This window comes from Podarcis muralis, chromosome 2, assembly GCF_964188315.1.
Source record: "Podarcis muralis chromosome 2, rPodMur119.hap1.1, whole genome shotgun sequence".
In the NCBI taxonomy this organism is placed as follows: Eukaryota; Metazoa; Chordata; class Lepidosauria; order Squamata; family Lacertidae; genus Podarcis; species Podarcis muralis.
The window spans coordinates 84,236,611-84,261,859 of record NC_135656.1 but is presented as its reverse complement, the minus strand read 5'-3'; the positions used below and the strand labels follow the sequence as shown (position 1 = coordinate 84,261,859).

Genomic DNA, 25,249 nt, shown 5'->3' with positions numbered 1-25,249 from the left:
TTTGCATGCAGACAGTCCCAGGTTCATTCCTCGGGGTCTCTAGGTAAGGCTAGGAAAAATCTGTGCCTGAAACCCTGGCGATCCACTGCCAGTTAATGCAGACAAGGCTGAGCTAAATGGAACAATGGCAGCTTCCTGCACCCTAGGTTAGCCCATGTTCTAATAAAATGCCAAGATCTCAGGTTCGATATGTTTACAGGCCACTTGCATATTCCTGAATTGCAGGGGGTTGCACCAGATGATCCTCAGGGGCCCTTCCAACTCTACAATCCTATGATACCTATTTCCCATTTCTTCCTCGATAGCCCTGGGTATGCGAGGAATGCAGAATCACCCTCTGCATAGTTTGGATTAATGCCATTGCAGACACACCTCTTGTACTCTGACACAACTGTAGGAGAAATTAATGAGTAGCAGCTGGCTGGCGGCCTGCTGTTCATCCTGGTTTAGATCCTGAAATAAGAATGGCCACCTGAGGAAATTCCATAGTGAAGGAGAAAGGGATCCCAACTGTGCAAGGCCATGTCAAAATATAGATGTCCCGGTCAGCCGTGGCTGCTTGCTGAGAATTCCAATGGGATGTATGGGAACAGCCAGAGGCAGGTGACCCTGTTGCTGCATCTCGCTGAGGACTTTGCGGAAGCACACACACTAAAGCCAGCAACATTTTCAATTGCAGCCTTGAACAAATGGCATGTTTACATATAATTGTTCTAGCAGGGTCATGTTTGCTTGTTGGTATACATAAAGGTTTGGTTCCTCAAAGGGAGTTCACCACATGACAGTTTCCATTGAGTCATAATGGAAATGTCATTCCCCTTTCTAGCAATGTTACATTACACCAGGGAACGGGGGGGGGGGGGGGGGGGAGTGGCTATACTTGCTAGGCGAATAAAATTACCTTCTCTTTCTCCTCATCTTCCACAAAACAGGAAGTAAGAAATAAAAGTAGACACAGTGGCCTCTGAGATATGTACAAGGAATAAATACTTTTTGCCTATTTCCTGGACACATACCACACGCAGGCTTACTCATGAGACAATTACAAGAACTTCTAATTTCCCTGTCATGTAATGAAGGGATGGAGCCCTTTCTTTCCCCCACTTTGAATCCCTTCCATTTCTGCCTATGGGATATATATTTGGGTATTGCAAATATTTTCTAATGGTACATCACAGGATGCCTGCTCAAAACTACTTCAGGTGTGATAGCCCTTAATATTCATATTGAAAAGATGAGTTGGCAACCAACATTAGGTATATTCATCTCTCCATCTTTGAAGCCCTAGCACAAGGGTGGCTAACCCATGGCCCACGTTTGCCTCCAAAGTTTTTATGGTTCCCAAGACACCCTCAAACTTGTTGTTTTCTAATGAAGCTAAGAAAAAAAGACTGTATTTTTGCGGCTCTCTAAACCCTTTGTCCTTGTCCATGGAGTTTTCTTGGCAAGGATACTGGAGTGGCTTGCCGGTTCCTCCTCCAGGTGGATCACATTTGGTCGAAACTCTCCACTATGACCTGTTCATCTTGTGTGCCCTGCTCGGCAGATGACACAACCTTGATGGCAGAAAGTGAGGAGGAATTAAAGAACCTTTTAATGAGGGTGAAAGAGGAGAGCGCAAAATATGGTCTGAAGCTCAACATCAAAAAAACAAAGATCATGGCCACTGGTCCCATCACCTCCTGGCAAATAGAAGGGGAAGAAATGGAGGCAGTGAGAGATTTTACTTTCTTGGGCTCCATGATCACTGCAGATGGTGACAGCAGCCATGAAATTAAAAGACGCCTGCTTCTTGGGAGAAGGGCAATGACAGGCCTAGACAGCATCTTGAGAAGTAGAGACGTCAGCTTGCCAACAAAGGTCCGTATAGTTAAAGCCATGGTTTTCCCAGTAGTGATGTATGGAAGTGAGAGCTGGACCATCAAGAAGGCTGATCGCCGAAGAATTGATGCTTTTGAATTATGGTGCTGGAGAAGACTCTTGAGAGTCCCATGGACTGCAAGAAGATCAAACACATCCATTCTTAAGGAAATCAGCCCTGAGTGCTCACTGGAAGGACAGACCGTGAAGATGAGGCTCCAGTACTTTGGCCACCTCATGAGAAGAGAAGACTCCCTGGAGAAGACACTGATGCTGGGAAAGATGGAGGGCACAAGGAGAAGGGGGTGACAGAGGACGAGATGGTTGGATAGTGTTTTCGAGGTTACCAGCATGAGTTTGACCAAACTGCGGGAAGTAGTGGAGGACAGAGGTGCCTGGCGTGCTCTGGTCCATGGGGTCACGAAGAGTCGGACACGGCTAAACGACTAAACAACAACAACAAGCCCTTTGTCCATTTTTCTTTCTTTCCTGAGTGCCCCCACAGTAACCCCACTGTGATACTAAAAGTATTTTGGGAGGTCCCTGAAGGGCTCCCGAAAGTTATCCTTTAAAATAACAACTGTCTACTCCCACAAATCCCTTGCTGCGAGTTTGTTCTTCCAAAAGCTTTTTCTTCCCACCCCCCAAAAATGTGCGCTTTCAAAAACCCATGTTGATGTGCAACTCCCAGAGAGTCCTCCATGAGTCAATGTGACCCTTGGCCCCCAAAAGGCTAGTCACCTCTATCCTAGCTAAAGACGATGACTTTTGCGTAATTCATGTTGTAATTTTGCTTGTTTACCTTATGATGCAATTGTTTGGTTGTTTTTCTGGTTGGCCACTGAGAGAAAAGGACGCTGGACTAGATGGGTTGCTCACCTGATCCAGAAGGCCTGTTCTTATGTTCTTGAAGACAGCTATCAGGGGAGACATCCCCTTAACCTTCTAACAAGCCCACCTCTTTCAACTGTTTCCCATCGCCATCCTCTGGGCACACACTAGGGCAGGGGGCGGGGAGACAAATCGAACCTGAGATCTTGGCATTTTATTAGAACATGGGCTAACCTAGGGTGCAGGAAGCTGCCATTGTTCCATTTAGCTCAGGCTTGTCTGCATTAACTGGCAGTGGATCGCCAGGGTTTCAGGCACAGATTTTTCCTAGCCTTACCTAGAGACCCCGAGGAATGAACCTGGGACTGTCTGCATGCAAAGCATGGATTCTACTACTGAGCTATGGCCCTTTATCCTACCATGGGAGGGTTTTTGTACATATTGGCATGCATTACATTTTCATTTTAGCACCACAGGTACTATATCCATCCCAAACATACAGTAAGCAAGTAACATCTTCTGTTTAAATGTAAGTCTCATTCACTTTCCACTTCTACTGGTGTGCCGTCTTTTTACTTCCAGTGTTTCAAGCGACTCCTTTTGTGTTCTCAGTGCCAAGGTTCTCAACTTAGTAAAGCCTGTGTATAAACCCATCATTATCCTGGCTACCTTCCTCTGGACTGTTAGTAACTGTAATGTATTTGCATTGTAAATGTATTTCACAAATAATAAATGCTACTGGGGAAAGGAGGTGGCAGTTGGCAGTTGGCTGGTTATTCCGTTAGTTCATTCTTTGAGAATGTGGGAGTGTGGTGACTTCAAGCAGACACTTTCTGAAGGAGTTTGTGAGGACAGTCAAGTTGTGGATAAATAACTTATGCACTGCTATGAAGGAGTTTTGAAAACAAAAGGACTGAGAAACGCATTGTATTCATATATGAGAATATATGAGAATATTTGTTGTTCAACTGCTGCCAACCTGACAAGTAAAGATTTATTTTCAAGTTTGTGTAAGGAATATGTCAGTTGGTAAAGTATGAAACTCTTAGGCTCAGAGTCGTGGGTTTGAGCCCCACATTGGGCAAAAGATTCCTGCATTGCAAAGGACTGAACTAGATGACCCTCAGGGTACCTTCCAACTCTATGATTCTATGATTTTATGACGAATAGCTAACACAGACTTGCTCCAGTTTGTCAATATCCTTAATATGTGACATCTAGAACGGGACACAGTACTCCCAACTCTTTCTATTTTCTCAATGCAAGCTGCCTGGGTAGTTTGGGGTCAGTCACTCTCTCTCAGCCTAACCTACCACACAGGATTGTCGTGAATATAACATTTGTTTGTTTGTTTGTTTGCTTGCTTGCTTGTTTGCTTGTTTCATTGCATTTATCTCCCACCCTTTTCTCCAAGGAGCCTATGGTGGAATATATGGTTCTCCTCTTCCTCATTTAATCCCCAAAAAAACCCCGGGGGGAGGGGACCATGTCCACCATCCCAAGTTGTTCCTTGCAGGAAAGATGAGCTAAAAATAAAAACCAATCAATCACATAAAATGCACATTACTGCTGTCTGATTATAAATGCTTTTAGCGATTGTGAGCCTGGAACTTGGAGATGCTATTTATTTGGATTAACCAGAAGCAAAAACAGGGGAAGGCAGAGTACGATTCTGTCTACATCAGGCTTGGTGGCTGCCTTCTCAAATTCAGAGAGTAACTGTAGAAAAAGTAATGTGTGTATTCAAAGGAGCTTGGTTTGCTGTGAGCGTGATCTTACTTGAATATGAGAGAACTCCTGCCTAACCCAGCTAAGTACCCAACATTGCCATTTTCTTAAAAGGCATGTATAATGCAAATGGGACCACTTGCGTCTTCTCTGTGTGTTAGGCAGGTGCTTAAGTGCTTTGCTGGAAGAAACTGTACTGGCTGCGCTGCATCGTGTAGAATCAAACCCCTCATGCGTACAAACGGCACATCTCACTCCCACTATATTTGCATGAATGCAATGAACCCAAGCTGGTATGTTGTTAAGAGGGTAAATGATGCCAGGGGTGTTTGGGGTGGGTGGGGGTGGTTTCCTTTTAATAGAGGAAAGAAATCAACTGCATATAATTAGAGCAGGGTATATAGTAGGTGTTGTGAGAACAATGGAGGAAAGAAGTAGATGTGAGTGGGGGAAGTACAGACTGATGAGAGAGAGAAAGACCATAAGGGGGGGGGGGTGAGAAGACAGTGTTGTGCCTGCCGCTACACATTCACAGCAGGATTTGCAAAGGGTTACTTCATTTTGGCATCCACAGGTAAATAGAATTTATAAGATCCTTCTGCTCCACTTCACTGCAGCAACCTCTTTAATTGCAGAAGGGTAATTTGATTTGTGAAGAAGATTTAATCAGATGCATGTGCCAAGCCATTTGCAATTCTGCTGAATAGGCGCATGAAGATCTGCTTCACTGATGATGACAATGGCAATGTGTAGGAAAAAATTATGCAAGAAGCAGTATTAATGTCAAATCTGGGAAATATGGATAGGACAAAGAAACATTAAGAACGAGCCATGTCTCTAAGTTAAGGTATCAGGAAACTGCTAGGAAGAGCAGCAGACAAAGGAAACAAGGGGATATGAAGCATGAACAGGAGGAATTTGCATGTGTGGGGGAAATCCCACACACAGAGCGCTCCAATAACATGCAAAGTGGCTTGAGAAAGGGACATCCAAAATGCTCACATGATCCAGGTGACCTGCTTATAAATGGCAGAGAAGTCATTAACCTGTCTCCTGGGAGAGATTGGACATTAAGGAGAGGACCAGGTTACTGGAAGAGATATGATTCTTGATACCAAGGATGGATGCCAGGAGCTGTAGCACAAAGCATGGGTACCAGCTGGAAAAATATCAACATTTAGCCTACCCTACAGATTCACAAATACATTTTTGTGTGTGCGTCAGATGCTTTGGCCCCAGAAGATAATGTCGAAAAGCACTGAAAACCACTGTGTTGGATTTTGGGCCACACTAGACTGGTGTTTTTAGTGGTTAGTGTATATTCTGCAACATGTCAACAGTGCAATGACAGTGCATTAGTGGTGGGTTTATAATGGACAAATCATTTGGCTTTCTTAGTTCTGCAATGATTTGCCAATGTTACCACATTATTGCCATCTGGAAGGACACTCTTCCACTACAGCACAACAAAAGCTGGTCAAAAAATTAATCTGGATCATTTGTGGTATAAAAACATGCAAGATGTAAACAGGAACTTAAATGCACTGATTGGAAATGAAGTACAGTAGTATGATTGCTGCAAAACTTTTGCAGGCATAAACAGCATTGATGGTGGGATCACATATAACTGCCCCACTACCATCGTAATCACAAATCATCGGGAAAGCACAATAAAAATGGTGTCTGGAGGGGCTCTTTGTGTCATTGTTACCTCTCACTCTTGCCACCTCTCACTCTTGTTCAAGACCCAAGGCTACACAAATGTGTGGAATCCATGAATGTCCATGAAATGCTCTGGATTCTAGCAAAGAAAGGTATCTGGGATATTATTATATTATATTATATTATATTATATTATATTATATTATATTATATTATATTATATTATATTATTATATTCCTAGAGAAGAAAACAATGTAGAGAAATAGGAGCTACTCTCGGATCCTATCATTACTATAAATCAACACATATGAATGGCTACAGAGCAAAACAGGCGCTCTAGTGCTTGGCCTAGACAGAGCATCCTTGAAAAGCATCTGGCCTTGAAAAAGTCTACTTGCACCTCATAAGTTAGGCTAGTTAACACTTTAAGAATCGTGGGCATAGGCAGCATTTATCTATAGTTGGGTGGTCCTTGACAAAGGTGAATGTGACATTTATCTTAAACAGATGCTGGGTGGTCCTTGGCTACAGCATACAGTGAATAAGCAAAGCCTTACCCTTAAGCAAGAAACACATGTAGCAGGGAATCTCTACCAGGGCGTAGCTGACCCTAAAGACAATAAAGCTAATGGTAAAGCTCTTACGGGGGGTCTAATGACATGTCTACATGGCTGTGTTCCACACTATCATTATGGCACTAAACCAGAAGCAAGGGGAACACATGGAAAGCATCTCCTCCAAAGCAGACATAATTTCCATCCCCTGTGAAATCAGAAAGTTGGTTGTGCAGATTGGGTGGCCAGTACTGATATCTAACCAATTCCTTTTTGCACTGTGACTGCCAGGAACAGAAGGGGAATAAGAGACAAAGTATTGGCATCACTGTCCAAATACACTGCATGAAACATACAGTCAAGCCCTTTCCATGCCTCATGCCAGTATGGCACAATGGAACCCTTCGTGTGAGCATTAAAAACAAACAAACTATGCCCATCAGGCATTCTCACAGCTTCCTAATTCTTTCTTTCTTTTTATTTTCAGCATTGATATGTTGTAATAAATGGATTTCCTTTTTTCCTTCCTGTTAAAGCTTTGCCAATGGTCTCTCATATCTCTCCCATCCAATATTATATTTTGTTGCATTAAAGGACACCATCCACTGGAAAGGCCTTGTGTGCATGCTCCATCGAAATGAATGAGAGTGGCTCTAACTGCCAAATTTGCTTGCATAATCCCCATTTAATTGCATAATCCCAATTCAGGACCATAATACCACAAGGACCACCTGTCTCCATATGAACAGCCCTGGACCCATCGTCTAAGGCCCTTTTTTGTGTGCCTCCTACACAAGAGATCCGGGGGGTGGAAACACAAGAATGGACCTTTTCTTCAGTGGCTCCCTGCTTGTGAAATAAGCTCACCCGGGAGGCTCACCTGGTACCTTCATTGCATATATTTAGGCATTTCTCTATAACCAGACCTTTGGCTGATTAACATTATATGGTCTTTAAATGTGTTGAAGGGGGAAGGGTTCTTGGTTTGTGTTTGCTTTATTATGTATTTTGTGTTCTCATTTTGTATTTTTATGAGGGAAACCGCCCTGTGATTTTCAGATGAAGGTTGGTTAATAATAATAATAATAATAATAATAATAATAATAATAGGAACTATGCAATGTTGAGCATGTGCTCTTATGTAGCTTCCACTCCTTTCAATGAGGGTTGTACGGGAGGACTTCTTGGTGGGTTGTATTCAAAGTAAACTTCTGAAGAATCTTTGATATTACATTATAAATGTTCTAATATAAATAAATATGTTCATTTAAATATTTATATTTTATATTTATATTTATATAAATAAATATTTTAGAAGCCGGAACCACACTGGGGCAAGAAGATATACTGTATAAGATACACTGTGTATAAGACAATGCTTTTTGCTTAAAAAAAAAATTAGGCAAAAATTGGGTGTCGTCTTATACACAGATAGTGAATGCAGAGCGGGGGACATGCGATTAATGGCAGCAGCAAGCAGGAGATTGGCAGCGGCAATTGGGCGGGTGATTGGTGGCTGCGGCAAGGCCTGCTGGCAATTGGCTGTGGCTGTGGCAATTGGGCAGGTGATTGACGGCTGCGGCAAGTGGATGGGTGGGCTGTTTGTGGCGGCAAGTAGACAGACAACTGGCGGCTCCGGCAAGGTGTGTGATCGGCAGTGGTGGGCAGGCGGGTGAGCGATTGGTGGAAGTGACCTCCCCCCCCCCCCCAAAAAAAGCTAAGCAACTTAATTTCTTAATTTCGGGTTAAAAAAAATAGGGGGTGTCTTATACACGGAAAAATACGGTAATATGCTTTGCATTTCCTCCCGCCCCCAATTGAATTTGCATGGGAATCCTGTACGTACCACTTTCAAAAGAATATAGATGCGCTACAGAGCATTTAGTACAGCACAGGGAAACAAGGCAAATACTTACTGTAGTTTTGAGCACTAGAGGGCAGAGTAATGATGACTTCATTTGCCAAGGGTATCCACTGACACCTTTGAACAACCTTTGCTTCTTAGAAACCTTCTCTGTCATGTGCCTTTTATTGTTTCCTTCCCCATCAACGGGTTTTGACTCGCCTCTGATGTCACTGTCACAGTCCTCTCTGCCCCACTGTCACAACTGCTGTGAGAGGGAGCAGCACCCGTTTCCTGGAGCAGAGGAGGACTTAAATGAAGTGCCTGGAGGGAGATCTTAATCTCCTCATTGTGGATACAGACAACATGTTCAACAGATCTGTTCTTTGATGACATTTCCCCAGTTGCCATGGTGGGAGCCCTGTGAATACTGGAGAGGCTGTCAATCATTTCATTAGCCACAGCGGTTTTTCAAAACATATTTCTGTTCATTTACATTTGTAACCTGGCCTGCACTTCATAGTCCCAGGACTGGCAAGAACATCGATCTGTCTAATTCCATAAGCAGATAAAACAACACTGAATTTTGTGTATGTTTTTAGCCGAAAGGACCCTGCCATTGGCAGCATGGCAGGCCCACAAGAGTTTTGTTGAACATCCATGCTAGTTTCACAGAAAAAGCCAAGCCATTGTCTTCCTTCTGGCAGGGCTTTCTTTCCATCTTCCGGCAGCTAATCCTCCCCAGATAAACACCGGAAGATTGGGGGGGTGGGGGGAGCAGTGAGACAATGGCACAACTCCTTCTCTCCAGCAAAGAGCTATTCCTGTTCTGTTGAGTTGAGAAGGGGAGGGTCCAGCTCCCCCCCACCCCGCTTCAGGCTGCCCCAGCCTTCCCTGCTGTTGAGATAGTTGTGGGGGGGAAACTTTGGGGATTTTAAAGGCTTTTCCCCCTGCAGGAGAAGCTGCAATATGTCACCAGATTTTCATTCTACATTCTGAAGCCTATGGGCAATTTAGTGAATAGGCTAAAGAGTGCTGGAGGGCTGCTCCCGAGTAATGACCCCTCCAGACAACCTGTTTATTCAACAGTCACCCTGATCTGCTTGCACAAAGTTTATGTGGAGGTTGGGTTATATCTCCCCTCGGCCATGGCGCCTACTCGGTGATTTTGTGAAGTCAAGCCTACCTTACAGGTTGACACGAAAATAAAATGCATACTCTTACGCAGAGCACCTTTTGAGCAAGGGTGAGGTGAAAATGGCAATGAATAAATAGAATATTTAGGGACAATACTGCGCCAACTACGTAAGAGTATGCTGAAAATGCACCTCTTTACCTTGTCCATTGGCACCTATTTTGAAAGACCCAGCTGCTTGACTTCTGCTTGAAAATTGTTCAAACCAATTTCTATATTGTGTTTCTACATTGTTGTAACTTGCCCTGGGCCATTATGGTGAAGGGCGGGTAGGTAGTAACTGATGATAGCACAAAAATAAATAAATAACATTTTATTGGGGGGGGATAGAAAAAGTGTAGTATAAAAAGTAGCAAGACCAATTATTATTTGTGATAGCAACACAGGAAATATAGCAACATAGGAAGCAACCATATACTAAGTCAAATTGTTGGTTTATTTAGCTCACTATTGTCTAAACTGACTGGCAGTGTCTGTCCAAAGTTTGAGACAGGAAGTCTCTCTGAGCCACAACTCGAGATGCTGGGAACTGAATCTGGGAGCTTTGGCATGCAAAGCAGATACTCGACCACTTCCCCATACATGTATTCATTGCTTAGCTTGGGTGTGATTTCCCACCAGGGCTCCACACATACATCTTCTTTAGTAATTCTTTCAAGGCATATCAGTATGGCACTGACTGCATGGCTTCTGAGCCCTTCATACTCTATGGCAGCAATACCCTTGCTAAGTGTCTCCTACGCAAGACCCTGTGGCAGCCATATAGGGTGTGCAGTGCATGAGAGTCGACAAGCTCCATGGGGCCAACCAAAAATGCTAATTTTGTTGCATGCCACAGTTACGCAATAATGTCAGTGTTTTATTTCTTATTTCTGATAATATTCTAATATAACTTTGTCACATCAATTAGCATTATGTATTAAAATGCACCCATAATTTCTGTATGTTCTAAAGATAGGTTAACAAGCAAAATACATAAGCAGGACTAATTAACTAACTGTGCATTATCTGTGGTCTCCCAAAATGGAGCCTGGGAACTTGAAAATGGCAGTAGTTTTGTCAAGGGAGCAAGGGTTTTCATGCCACCAAGGAAGATCTCGATTTAAACCCCCTAGACTCCAGGGATAGCATACTATTCACTTGTCCACAAAGGAAGCAGATTATCTTTGTAATATCAAATTCATATGGATAAATATAAATTCTCTCAAGTATTTATAGCCCTGCCTTTCAGAAAAGTGCCTTTTGAATGCTTCGTCTTCTTTTTTATTACCGGTGATGATGACAACATAACCTACTTTATAAGCCCCACATAACTAATATAACAAAAGAGAGAGAGAGAAAGAAACTGTAATTCTTTGCTGGATGGCACTTTGCTGCATTTAAGCAGCCAAAGTGGACAGAATTGTGGAGGAAGTTTTATTATTGTGCAGCCTGGCTCTCTCACACTGCCTTCCCAATTGACAAAAGCACCATCCATCATGCTTTGCATTCCAATTTTTCTATGCGTTCTTTTCCAGCTCATCATAACATAATTATGTCCCTTCTGTTTCTCCCAGCCAGGAAGCGGGACTTTTCATCTGCTAAGGCAACATCTGCATAATATAAAGATGACAAACCCTCAGCAATGGTGAAAATGTGGCTGAAACCTGCCCATATTGCATAGTTTGTAAATGTTGAGAGGTGCATAGCTGATTTCCAAAGGGAGTAAAGTGGGCCTGCAACTTCATTGGTTACCATTTGCAAATTGTATGCTACTACGTGCTTACGGGTCTCAAATCTTTGAAGACCCTAGGAACACTGTCCTGGTAAGAAGTGACTAGCACTGGAGAGAACTGAGTTAAGAATGCTTGCAAACCTTTAAGAATATTACTGTGGAAATTCGAAGCTTTCTTCTCACTTAGCAAGAGTAATTAGCAGCACAATATACATTTTTGTGGTTATGTAATCACCATATATGTAAAGCAGTTTACTTTCCCCAAAGAATCTGGACAACAATTCCCAGCCCCCTTAACAAGCTACAGTTCCCAGGATTCTTTTTCTGAGTCTAGGCTGTTTTCCAGAAGTTTTTTAAAATAATTTTTATTAAAGATTTTCTTTGTTTACAAAAGTATGTGCATTGTCTCTTTCTTCAGGTTGTGTTTTCTACAGATCAGTTATGTTTGTTTTGAGACAGTGTTAAATTGCAAATTGCTTCTGAAGCAATGACAAAATTGGATGTGAAAACTCAGTGTTTCCCAGTCTTGGTCCCAGTCTTGGTTGTTTCTAGTTTTTAGCAAGCAAGCAAGCAAACAAACAAACAAACAAACAAATCAATCAATCAATCAATCAATCAATCCAGTTCTAGGAAGAAAAAAGGTACTTAACTTTTATTTATTTATTTTAAAAAATACAGGTATTTTAAAAATGAAATAAGGCATATAAATTTGGCATGAGGAAAGACAAATCTGCAAATATGTTCTCTTTTCCTTTTCGTTCCCTCATTTCTGTTTGTGTAAAAGGAAAACACAAGACACACAGTGAGCTAAAACAACTGAAGAGTTATTGAGAGTCCGTTAAGATAACAAGCCTAGTTAGAATGGTAAATCTTGATAAAGAAACAGATTTCAGTTCTGATAAATGTTTACGGTGAATCAATGTTAAAAGGAAGAAAAGTATATGTTTCAATATTATGAGAATTGCTTATCCTTTTAAAGAAAAAGTGTAAGTACCTCATTCTATATTATTTTTTAAATTGCTAGTTAAAAATAGGTCAAAATTTAGATATGGAAAGTCCTTTTCAGTGGTACAACTAAAGTGATCTGGATGGTGTAAATTAAAACCTCTTCCTGCATTTGGCTCCTTAATCTCATTGGATGTCTTCTTGATCTGAACCTCTGAGAACCAAGGGAGAAAAATTAAATTTCATGTCTGCATAGCTAATTCCACAAGTCTAAAGAACTTTTCAGTTTTCCTTCTTACTCAGAGCTGATCTTTAAAGCTTAATCTTCAGTTAAGAATAGCTCTTTAATCTTCAGTCATAAATTGATCCCCATGCCAACCTTTTCTTATTCTGAAGACACCACTTTGTACTGTGGTCAGTACAAAGTTACATAAGCAAAGCAGCTGAGAGGGAAGCTGCCATTGTCTGTGGAACCTTTACTAAGGCTCCTCGCTGAAGTTAGGAACAACAGGTTTATTAAACAAAGCTTTATGCAACTCCCTGGCAGAGTTCTTAATGTCATAGCACAGTTTCTCCTACACACCATACATTCAAAAACATTTAAAGCACACAGACACACACCCTGCCTGAATGCTGGGAATTGCAGTTTATGCCTCACAGAGCTACAATTCCCATCCCCCTTAACAAACTGCAATTCCTAGGATTCTTGGGGGTGGCACACTTTAAACGTGCAGCGTCTACACAACCTTTGTGTATGGACTGGTTTCTATATCATGCTAAATCAAACCATATCTTTGTGTGAATGTGTTCAGGTTCCTTTGCTCCACCCCAGTTATTTTTGTTGCTGTGCCTTAAGGACAGCTCATGGTTAGCCTGCAGAGAGTTAAACCATGGGTCTGGATTTGGACAATACACATACCAGACATTGGCTTAGCTCCTCTCTGGGAGCCTGCATGTTCACGCTAAGCCATGCTTTGACATGCAAACTAGGCCAATGTGAAGAGAGTGAGGCATGAGCACAAATAGAGGATTGTCCTCTGTAAAGTTGAGCACATGGCCACCACAGTCCTTCCCCACCAGTATAGCAAAAGCAAGGCTGACTTGCCCCAGTTAATAAAGTCCAGCTCCAAGTCCCAGTTCTCTTAAAATTGGTTCACCATTTTATTTTTATAGCTACATGTCAATTTATACAGGGGAATCACAAATGCCAGGTGGTGAGTTGTCTCACCAAGTCCCAATGTGCCCCCGCGATGTGACATTAATACAGTTCTCTCAAAGTGCCAAGTCAAATAATATTGAGCCAAGCCTATTTATATCTCCTGGCTTTCATTCCGTCCACATGTGACTCTGGTATATGCACCAGGCAAAAGGAGGATTGCTTTTCCTCCTCTCTGTCTGTACCTCTCTACTCCTCCCACCCGGTCCCCCAAAGCAGGAAAAACCCAGAAGTAACAGAAATTACAGAAATGCCAAGAGAAAAAGGTAAATATGCCTCTTTTGGAAATGGATACAAATGTGGTGGCAAGGCTGAGCTTTAGGTGGCAGGGAAGTGATGTGGTTATATTTGTGATGGGAATACGGGCCTAAACTAGGCCTTGAGAAACAAAAGGAAAAATTTAACTGCGTTCTACAGAGATGAGGGTGCCAGCATATGGGAACACTTTGAATCTAGCATGGCAGACAATGGCAGCCATTCAATAAGGTTTCTTTGCAGTACTTCAATATGAAGCCACATTGTACATCAAATGCATGATAAATTATACAGAACTGCCTATGAGATTGCATGAGAGACGCCTGAAACTGAAGTCAAGATTAGAATATCTGTGCCTGAATGAGACTGAAGGAGCATTAAACTATTAGGTTCCAGGGCTACAGACATCAAACAAGGCAACTACAGAAAGCCTAGAAACTGAAATCAACACCAATTTCTAGAGAAATGTTTTCACAGAAAATATTTGCAGATGATTTATCAGCTACAGCCATGGAGTTACAGACTCAGATTGAGTATATTATTGTGCCCTGTGAGATCACAATACAAACTTAGATGCATAATTGCTCTATTGCTGATATGGGAGTTCTAATTTGGGTGTAGAGTACCTGAGCCTGACAGAATTGCTTAAGGTTACACATATTGGTCAAACACTGCCAGCAAGAAGGGAATGCAAAGTAAGGCTGCATACACACCATGCACATATAATACACATTACTTTAATGTGTACACATTTAATACGCATTACCTTCAAAATCCTGGGGACTAGTTTATTAAGGGTATTGCAGCTCTGTGAACCACAGTTCTCTGGCTTATTTGGGGGAGGGGGGGATAAAGTGCTTTAAATTTATTGTGTGTACACAGCCGAGTAAATAAGAGTTTTCATACCACTGAAGGAAATTAAGAGGCTGAAAACTGCCCCTTCACAGGAGCCAGTGACAAAAGTTGTGTAGTGCCAGTGTTTCACTGTACGTTGTATGATGGAACATACAGTTGCCACATATGACTTGTGAGTCCCTTAGCTAACAGGGACACTGGAAATGTCAGGTGTCTTTATGCTGTGAATCAACTTGTTATTTATACTAGAGATGACCAAAATGTCTTCTTGTAGCATGGGGTAGTCTGGGTGTCATCTTTCGATCTCCTCCAAACCTGTGGTTTTATATCTGCAAGATGAGAGGGGGCCTACTAAAGTGGTCAAAATAGTCTCTTCGTTAAGCTAATGGCCCTAGCCAAGACTGTTAAGTACCACTGTGCAGAACTAGAGTCCATATGACTCATCGCCACAGAAACTACTAGTTAGTGATGCTTCTAAAAGGCGACAGACCACTTCTCCTTTCCTAGTTGGAGGTTATGCCATTAGAGTGTGAGGTGGACAACAGACTAGGAACTAGTCTTGTCTGGAGCAGAGATCACAGAGCCAGACTTCCTCTTTGACTCCACAGCTATGGCCCTTAACTTGGGAGGGAGGTGTAGGTACTGTGTACCCCTGAGTACCCCCAGAAAAAAGCGCTGAGTAAGCCCCATTGAATTCAATGGGACCCACTCCCAAGTAATAATACAGATATAATACAGGTAACTCGCAACTTATATATGCATTTAACATGTGTGCATTCAGCTTACGTGCTTGGCAAGAAAGTGGGTGGGGAATTAAAGAGGGCAGAAAGGAGACAGAAACAGGGCAGGCGTCTAGGGAAGAAAATACTTTGACAATCCCACTTGCCATTGACCCCAATTTGTTTTGACTATACACAATTTGGACTTTACACACTATCCCCAGAATGTCACCCCCGCATAAGTTGAGAGTCACCTGTATTGCCGCCTTAATGCTCTATTTCTGCACAATGTTTGGGGGTATTTCATAACAGTAGTCCTGGAGAGCAGATGTACAAAGTGTTGCCAAAGCACAACTGCTAGGGGGTTTTGTTAAAGAATGGGAAAGCATGCTGTGTTAACTACCCTAATAATTACTAAATTTAAAGCAGATTTACTAGAAGGAAAACGAAATTAACATTGTCAGGACACAAAGGGTAACCAATAAAAGTAATAAAAAGGGAGAATGTAGCCTTCTTTCTTTCTTTTCTTTAAATGTGGTATTTCAAGTGTTTGTATTATACACAGTAAAGCAAGGTTTTTTAAGCCTTTCAAGCCTTAGCAATTAGCATATTAGGGAAATGATGGTGTTACAACAAAGCAGGGAGTTAAAACTGAAAGCCATACCATATTACATTTTACTGTTCATTATTGTATTGTGCTATTCATTAGACACAGAGAAGGATTTCTATATTTCATTCAGGTACCAAACTGCATCAGTACATAAAGAAACTATCCCTGTATTGATTTAAAAAAAAAAAACAAAACTGGAGCAAATTTAGTGCAAACCCAGAGAACCAACGTATTTGCAGATAGTGAAGCATTTTCCTCCACTCCTTAGCTGTAGCAAACTCACAGGAAATACCTCATGGGTTGTTACAAGCAGCACAACCCTGCTGCACCTACAGTGGTACCTCGGGTTACAAACGCTTCAGGTTACAGACTCCACTAACCTGGAAGTAGTACCTCGGGTTAAGAACTTTACTTCAGGATGAGAACAGCGGCAGCGGGAGGCCCCATTAGCTAAAGTGGTACCTCAGGTTAGGGTGGCGCTGTGGTCTAAACCACAGAGCCTAGGGCTTGCCAATCAGAAGGTCGGCGGTTCGAATCCCCGCAACGGGGTGAGCTCCTGTTGCTCAGTCCCTGCTCCTGCCCACCTAGCAGTTCAAAAGCACATCAAAGTGCAAGTAGTTAAATAGGCAGGAAGGTAAACGGCGTTTCCGTGCGCTGCTCTGGTTTGCCAGAAGTGGCTTAGTTATGTTGGCCACATGACCCGGAAACTGTACGCCGGCTCCCTTGGCCAATAAAGCAAGATGAGTGCCACAACCCCAGAGTCGTCCATGACTGGACCTAGTGGTCAGGGGTCCCTTTACCTTTACCTCCGGTTAAGAACAGTTTCAGGTTAAGAACGGACCTCTGGAACGAATTAAATTCCTAACTAGAGGTACCACTATATTAGGGTCCACTGAGCATGAACTGCTTAGAACCCCACCCCCAATCTATGCTCAAGATGTATTCTAGGAAATCAGATCAGTTGGGATCTTCTTGTGGTGAGGGCAGCACCGTAGCTTCAGAGGGCTAGCTAGGTTTTCTGCCCTGGGTGAAGCCTCCAGAGGGGCACCATTGAAGCTCCCAGCCTGTGTGTGCGCGCTCCCTAGTTGTGGGGGAGCAGTATTTGAGGAGCAAAATACATTGGACTGAGATTTGAGGGTCCTAATAAACCCCAGGTCTAGGCACATGTTTGTAATATATTTTTGAAGAAGAACAAATCATAACTGTTTCTTGCTATTCCACGTTTCCTTGGATAAATTCTCCTCCACCCAGGGCCATGGATAGAGAAGCCTGCAGGTATTTGTGGGAGCAGGCTCGAGTCACAACTTTGAACTGGCCTCCCCAAAATTATGCTTGATCCCTGTTATCTCATAAAATTTAAGTTTCATGACTTAATTTTATGAGATACATTCTAGTAAGTCTTCCATATTTGTGGTTTATAGCTAGAGTTAACAGATCTCGGGGTCTGAACCAAGCTTTCAGAAATTGAGCTTCTTTCTCAGGAGTCACACCCACACCATACGTTTAAAGCACACATCTTTAACAATTTAAGAGTCCTGGCTTCCCCGAAAGAATCCTGGGAACGGGTTACTTTAACCCCCTCAGAGTTCACAGCACCCTTAACAAACTACAGTTCCCATGATTCTTTGAGGGAGACCATGTGCTTTAAAGGGGTTTGATTGCAAGGTGAGAATTCAGAAGGAAGAGGGCAAGCTGTTTTCTACAGGTCCCATTCCTAGCTTTCTTTCACAGTTCCTTTTTTCCAGCATGTCCTTTCGCCGATATGGGGCTAGCATGGTTCTTCCTCTCCCTCCCAAAATGCTTTCTATCTTATGTAACCAAGATCAAAAAGAGAGAGAAATCTAATTACATGAGAATATAGAAATCACACACCTGGGAGAAGCATGCTATCCTCTTATGGCTTCAACAACCGTATGCACACCCATTTGGGAATTAGTCTGACTGAACAGGGTGGGCCATTTCCTTTTGGCAAGTTAACCAAGAGCATTTTGGGATGCATGTATGAAAAAGTGACAACTGTGCTGTTCTCATTATGTGAGAGAATTAGGTTTTGCTCAGGACCGTGATCTTACATCTTTGCCAGCATTTTGTCTCCCATGGCAACCTTCATGTCCAAAATAGTATGGTTTATAGGTCCCCAATCCAGCCTTGTAATTCTCTCCTCGTTATTAGATGTGCTGTTATATTAGTCCATAACCATCAGATGATGAAGACAAAATTGTTCCTTCCTGTCTTCCCTTCTCTTTATTCCCCTCTAAGAGCTGTTGAATTCTCAGCTCTACCTAGGAAGCTCCCTCAATCCAGGATGTCTAATGCAAAATATTATCAAAATGTTACTTCAGTGGGAGTCTTATTTTCATGTATTAATAGCTTTTTGGCAATTTGTCTCCAGGAACTGTTCTTTGAACAAAATCTAGCTACCCTCCTCTTTTATTATTGAAGAAGAGAGCTAAACTAGAGCAAGGCGCTTTCTTTTGGGAAGCTGTGTTCCTCCAGAATGTGCTGAATTTCCATCAGCCCCAGCAAACATCAGTATCATTAATATATGGTTACCAGACGTCCCCTTTTCCCGGGGACAGTCCCCGGATTTACAAATCTGTCCCCGGATTTCATTTAATGTCCCTGGATTTATATTTTAAATGTTGTAGATTTATTAGTAGGGAATGAATGTTGCGTGATTGGTTCAACGGCACAAGACACATCATATGGGGACTTCTGGTGAGGCAAAATGGTGGATGCCACAGCAGCGAGCAGCTCCTGAAGCCAGCCAGAGCCAACTGCACTACCAGGCTGGCTCCAGGCTGCTGAGACTGCTGCTGCCACCACCACTGCCGAGGGGGAACTGGGGACACCTGCCGCGTCAACTGGGGGAACCGCTGCCCCCCCCAGGACCCAAATCGAGCCAGGAGCAAGAGCCCAGCGACGCTCTAGGGCCAACGCAGGGAGAAGGAGGAGAGGAGGAGAAGGAAGAGAGAGAAAGAGGAAGGAGAAAAAAGAGGGGAGCCCCGACCTTGCTGCACCACTGAGGATGAGAAGTAGGAGAGCACTGGAAGGGCAAGGACACATGGCCGAGCCCAGGCCCAACCTGAGCCTACTCCACAGTGGCTAGTGCTCCAAGAGAGCAGGTTGGGGCCCAGAGGAAGGCTACGCGACAGAGGAGACCACAAAAGAGAAGATATTACTTCTTAATATATTTTTTTTAAATAACTTTAAAAAATATTCCTCTTTTTTTGTTAAAAAAGTGTCCCCGGATTCTTTGAAAAAAAATCTGGTAACCTTACATTAATACAGTAACAACAATTAAATGTATATCCTAACCTTCCTCCCAAAGGTGTGCGGGACAGCAAACACCAAAGTGATAAAAATATTCAAAATAAAATCTCATTTAATTAACAAAAACAAAAACATCTAAAGGCATTTTTAAACATTAAGAAACCTAAAAACATGGTACAATTAATGCTCAGTGATTATTGGAGTTGCAGGACAGATTCTCCACCTCAGCCCAATACAAGGATTTGGACTTGTGAGTATAGAAGCACTCAGCCTTTACTTGTGATTATAGCGAAGAGCTTGTGCATTGTTTCCCATAGGCTGCAGAATCAAAACACTTCCATTAGCTGAGTTTTCGCCCACAACAATTTATATTGGACACTGGATGTCAGAGCAAAGTTGCAGCATCAGTTAATGCCCAGTCAAGGTTTCTGCACCAATGTTTCCTTGCCGGAATCTGCAATGGATTTGGAAACTAAATAGGAAAAAGAATGTGTTTTTAAGTAGGCATAGATGTATGAATTAGTGAATAGTTTACAAAAATGCATGAGTTTTGATGGATGGAGACTGCAGAATTTATCCATTAGAATCCAGATTTATATACTAGGTCTCAATATTCTCATGAATTCTTAACATTCACACTATGAATATTCTGCATATTTGTTCAAATATTGCTATAGTAATGCATTATTCAGGATCTTGTCACTGACAAAGGACATAAATGAAACCAGCTCCTGGTGCAAATTGTTCAATCCTCAAAATCTGGAGTGGAAAAACACTGGATTTTTGTTGTTGTTCAACCAGAAATTGAAAATCCTAAATTTGCAAAAATAATAATAATTATATATTGCAAATTCATCTTCTCAAAATATTTACTGCCTTTAGGCTCTAACAGTAAAACTTGATTGTCAGACAATTTGAAGATTTGTTCACATAAGAAAATTACATGTTTCTCCTTCTCCCTTCCAGGAACATCATATTGAAGGAACTTCACTTTCAAAGCTATTAGATATGCCAATAGCATATCTTTCAAACCTCAAGCAAGTACAAGAGAAGATCTTAACAACACCCAAATGTTTAGCATGGATTACAAGTCCGAGGGTAAAAGGAAGCAGCGGCATAGCTTGAATTTACTGGATCAAATAAAAAGTATGAAAGATTTATCGGAAATGATTGATGTGGTTTTGGTGGCTGAAGGTGAAAAGTTCCCTTGCCACAAACTAATGCTGTCTGCTTTCAGTCCCTACTTCAAAGCAATGTTTACCTGCGGCCTGATTGAATGCACACAGAAAGAAGTAGAGCTGCATGACATGTCAGCAGAGAGTGTGTCCATACTTCTCCACTACATGTACACAGCTGAGTTGCACCTCACTAATTCCAATGTACAGGGCGTGGCCACCACTGCTTTTTTCATGCAGATGGATGACGTTTCCAGCATGTGTCAGGCGTACATGATGGAGCACATGGATGCTTCCAACTGCGTGGGAATCCATTACTTTGCCAAGCACATTGGGGCCGAAGAGCTGTCCGATCAAGCCAGGAGGTATTTGTACCTGCACTTTGCAGAGGTGAGCCTGCATGAAGAAATACTGGAGGTTGAAATGCAGCAGTTGCTAAACCTGATAAGATCAGATGACCTGAATGTGTCCAGGGAAGAGAGCGTCTTGGATTTAGTCCTCCGATGGGTTAACCACAGCAGGAAATTGCGAGCAGATCACCTCTCTGAGCTCCTGAAGCAAGTCAGGCTAGCGCTTGTAAGCCCTTCGTTCCTAGTCGAAGCTCGGAAAAGAAACACGGTGCTTCTCAGTAATGCACTGTGTAGTGAGATGATTGAGAGAGCATTAGAAACTATCAAGAAAACCAACCAACCTTCTCTCACCCTTCGCTATGGCATGGAGACCACTACCCTTCTGCTTTGCGTTGGCAATAACTCGCAGGGCATCAGATCAAGACACGGCAACTACGGCGATGCCAGTTTCTGTTATGCTCCTGTTACACAAAAGACGTACTTCATTTCCTCTCCGAAATATGGAGAAGGCTTGGGATGCGTATGCACCGGTGTGGTTACTGAGAATAATGATATCATTGTGGCCGGGGAGGCAAGCGCTGCCAAAATGTCTAGGCAAAAGACCAAGAAAATTGAAATTTATAGGTTTGTATCCTCTGACAAGAAGAAACTAAATACAACTAGCTACCCATCATAAACTTCAAATTACCATGTGTGCATAGAAGTTAAGGTTTAAGGTCTACAACACTCACCCCAATGCCTGTTTAATGCAGTGTGGCCTAAACCTCTTCCTCTGATCTTCTGGTATTCTGCCTAACTTCAGAGGTTGGCAAACTAACAGCCTCTTTCTTGGGCTTTAACCTCAAATCCATTATTTCATAACAGTGCTGATTAAAAAGATACCATATTTAACTGCGTTTATGAAAGATTTTGGACAATTATAATTCTTCATCTGACTTATACTGGTGGCATCTGATAAGTTTTATTTTTATTTTATTTAATTCACCAATACCAGTTTATTTATTATACAGTGGTGCCCCGCAAGACGAATGCCTCGCAAGATGAAAAACCCGCTAGACGAAAGGGTTTTCCGTTTTTGAGTTGCTTCGCAAGACGATTTTCCCTATGGGCTTGCTTTGCAAGACGAAAACGTCTTGCGAGTCTTGCGATTTTTCCCTGCTTCCCCCCCTTTTTCTAAGCCGCTAAGCCGCTAAGCCGCTAATAGCCTTTTAGCCGCTAAGCCTTTAATAGCCGCTAAACCACTAATAGTGCTAATCCGCTAAGCTGCTAATAGGGTTGCTTCACAAGACGAAAAAACCGCTAGACGAAGAGACTCGCGGAACGGATTATTTTCGTCTTGCGAGGCACCACTGTACTACCATAAAGTATCTGCTTTGGGTGGCTATGTTGTTGCCAAGACACAGGCTTCTATAGAGTTCCCCTTGACTCCTGCAGTATATTTAGTACACTGTGTACAATATCAATACAAATCAACAGTCGCTCAAGTGGAATTTCTACAGGCTGTGGACTAAATCTTTTATTTCGTAGCCCAATTCATTGATAACAATGGCTAGAGTGCCCTCTATGTGCCACAAATAATTCCATAGGCTACTAGTTATTGTTTTTTCCTCCTCCTTTTGCAATGGTTTAGTCCCTGTTGAATCACAGGCAAGTTTAGTGCTGTTGTTTACTCAATAGTATCATTACTACTGAAAGTCTTCACGATGTTTTAAGGGAAACTGAGGTTGGGTATAAATCCCAACAAAATCAAGAGGAATTATTTTGAAGTAATCTCGGTTAGGACTGAGCTGTAAGGCTAGGTATACACACTCCTCATTCTGTTTTCTACCTCTTAAAAAAAACAGGATAGAAGACAGAAGAATTTTCCTGACAGAAAATTATCCTTCCCGCTGATATTGCCACACCCTCCTAATAGTCAGTATGTTCTCCACTGGCCTTCCCTACTCTGATGCCCTCCAGATGTTGTAGGAGGGAATTCTGCAAGATAGCTGCTGCCTTGCTAAGAGCTTATTCTGACATTGGGCAGAACGGGTGACCTGTCCTATCAGATATAGACCTCCTGATAAGAGGGGGTATGCAGGATGCCCTCTCAGACAGAGTGCAGTGGTCAGGTTGGTATATAAAGGATGAGACACTTTTAGGCATCCTGGTTCCAACCTGCACTAGAGCTCTGTGTTCCAGTACCAGCGCCTCAAACTTGAGAGCCACAGATTCTCACACACACACACACACACACACACACACACACTGTATAAACCCAACACAAGCATGTGGCATATATATTGCAATCATTTTGGGGTAGAAGTTTGCCAAGGTATGAAGTTGTTTTGGCACATTTTGGCTGCAATCCTATTCCCACTTACGTACTCAGGAGAAAGACACATTGAGCTCAATAGTACTTCCTTCTGAGCATACATCATCATCATCATCATCATCATCATTAAATTTCTATCTTGCCATTCTTCCCAAATGTACATGTTTAGAATTGCATTGCTTGTCATTGTTGGAAAATAAAAATGAGACATAAAGAGAGGAATTAGGTATAAATGTTTCTGAATTGACCTGTTGCCCTGACAATTCTAATATTAGCTTCTTCTTCTTCTTCTTTTTTACAGGTACAACAGTCGGGGGAATCACTCTTGGCAAAGTCTGTGTACTGCAGAGTTTCGTGAGCTCTATGCTCTAGGCACCATCCATAATGACCTATATATCACAGGAGGTCAGATGAAACTGAAAAACCAATACCATATCACAAACTGTGTGGGGAAGTACTCAATGGAGCAAGAGAACTGGAGGGCCTTGGCTCCCCTCCCAGTGCCCTTGGCCTGCCATGCTGCAGTAACCGTGAAGAACAGGCTGTACGTGATGGGAGGTTGGACACCGCAGGTGAGGAATATCGCAGAGCCTTCTAGCATTTATGGTGTACTCTCCCACCCATACTGCCTGTGCTTGTTATGGAGGCCTGTACATATTCCCTGTGCCTCCACTCCTCTAAGAACATGTGCACACTCTTGTTTACTTCATCCAGTGTGCTCTCACTGCTGGTTTGAGAAGCGGTGTGCATATATCATTAGCCACAATTCATATGTGTTCTGTATCTGTCCTGACATTTCTTATGAAATAAGTGCATTTTTCTCCAAACCGAGTTGAAAAAAAGAATAACCTAACTGCATTTTAAGCCAGTAATGCACACACAGCCTTACTTTCAACCGTGTCTTCGGTTGTCATTCTCCACAGACACCTTTCACCTGTCTGCTGCTTTGACTCAGCCCCCACCATCCCATCACACTCTCCTGCTGTCAGTCGTCCTTCCCGCTCACTGGTTTCATAAGATGCTTATGCATTGTGGCAGAATAACCTTTCCCAGCTTGCAATCCTATGTGTACTTATTAGCCTAATTTCCTCCACGAGGTTAAGGAACAGTGATTCTTACTGCTCTTTCAACTGTAGCACCCAAGTGTAGAAATGAATTAGGCATTTCCTTGTTTGAGAAACACAATCCAAACAGTGCCCACTCCCTGCAGTAAAAACGCAATGCGCATGATGTCATTTAGAACTTGCTGCTCCTGAAACAGGACCTCAAGGTCTGCCACTTGTGGATGGGCTATCTCACTCTGGCCACTAGAAAGGCTGGCCCAAGTACCAGATGGGTAAGACAAGGGGAGCAGGATACACAAGGGGTGGAGTGTGAGCTGTGTCTTTGAAGAGCAAGGAGATCTGGAATATCACTCTAGTCAGGATGATGGAGGGAGGGAAATTGGAACCGGAAACTGAGCAAGGCTGTTTCAGGCAGCTGCCGTGAGCCAAGGAGCAGGGTGCAGAGAGAAGGAAAGTGGACAGGCTATCACATGCACGGGATCTGGCTGGGAGAATGCAAAGGTGGCTTTTGTCAGTTGGCTGCTTGGAGCTTCACCAAACAGCTTACGAGAGGCTTTTGAGAGTGGAGAGAGGATGTGGTGAACCCTCTGGGCTTTTTAAAAACGTCTGGCTGACCAACACTGTAAGAAACAGGAAGAAGACCTAGATGGGTCTATATGCAGCAGGATTCTTCTCATGTGTTCACATGTGAGCCCAGGGCCTTCTTAATGCTGACCTTGCATGCTGCAAGAGGCTAATTGCAATTCATGACTAACTTTTATCTCAGCAAATTGCTGATGATTCATTTATTACTCCCCGTTGTTCAGCTAACCTTTTAAAGTAGTAGATTAGTTGGTTTCCCATGGAGGATATTTGACAGATATATTGGAAATCCAAAAGCACAGAATGTGGGAAAACATATGAAAACATACTTGCCTATATTGTTTGTTCCTCTGGTGCAGGTCCACATCCATGCCATACATTTAAAGTACCCTTATACCACCTGAACAGGCTTGGCTTCCCCACCACCACAGAATCCTGGGAACTGGAGTTTAAGTGTGCTGCTAATTGTACCTCTGTGATGGGTATCGGTACTAAAGTTGCCA

General features: G+C 42.6%; 2 protein-coding genes across 4 annotated transcripts in view; one reads left to right on the top strand and one right to left on the bottom strand.

The window, feature by feature from the left end:
• The window catches only part of MGLL (monoglyceride lipase), a 147,829-nt gene that overhangs the window by 86,090 nt on the left and 36,490 nt on the right, over nucleotides 1-25,249 (bottom strand). The gene's annotated exons all lie outside the window — the stretch shown is intronic.
• Nucleotides 13,681-25,249, top strand: part of KBTBD12 (kelch repeat and BTB domain containing 12) — a 48,723-nt gene continuing 37,154 nt past the window's right edge. For both annotated transcript variants that reach the window (XM_028719182.2, XM_077924960.1), the window contains exons 1-3: nucleotides 13,681-13,815; nucleotides 20,228-21,410; nucleotides 23,402-23,672. In XM_028719182.2, coding sequence (XP_028575015.2) covers nucleotides 20,332-21,410; nucleotides 23,402-23,672 — 1,350 coding nt within the window. In that variant the 5' untranslated portion in view covers nucleotides 13,681-13,815; nucleotides 20,228-20,331. The remainder of the gene's footprint in view (nucleotides 13,816-20,227; nucleotides 21,411-23,401; nucleotides 23,673-25,249) is intronic.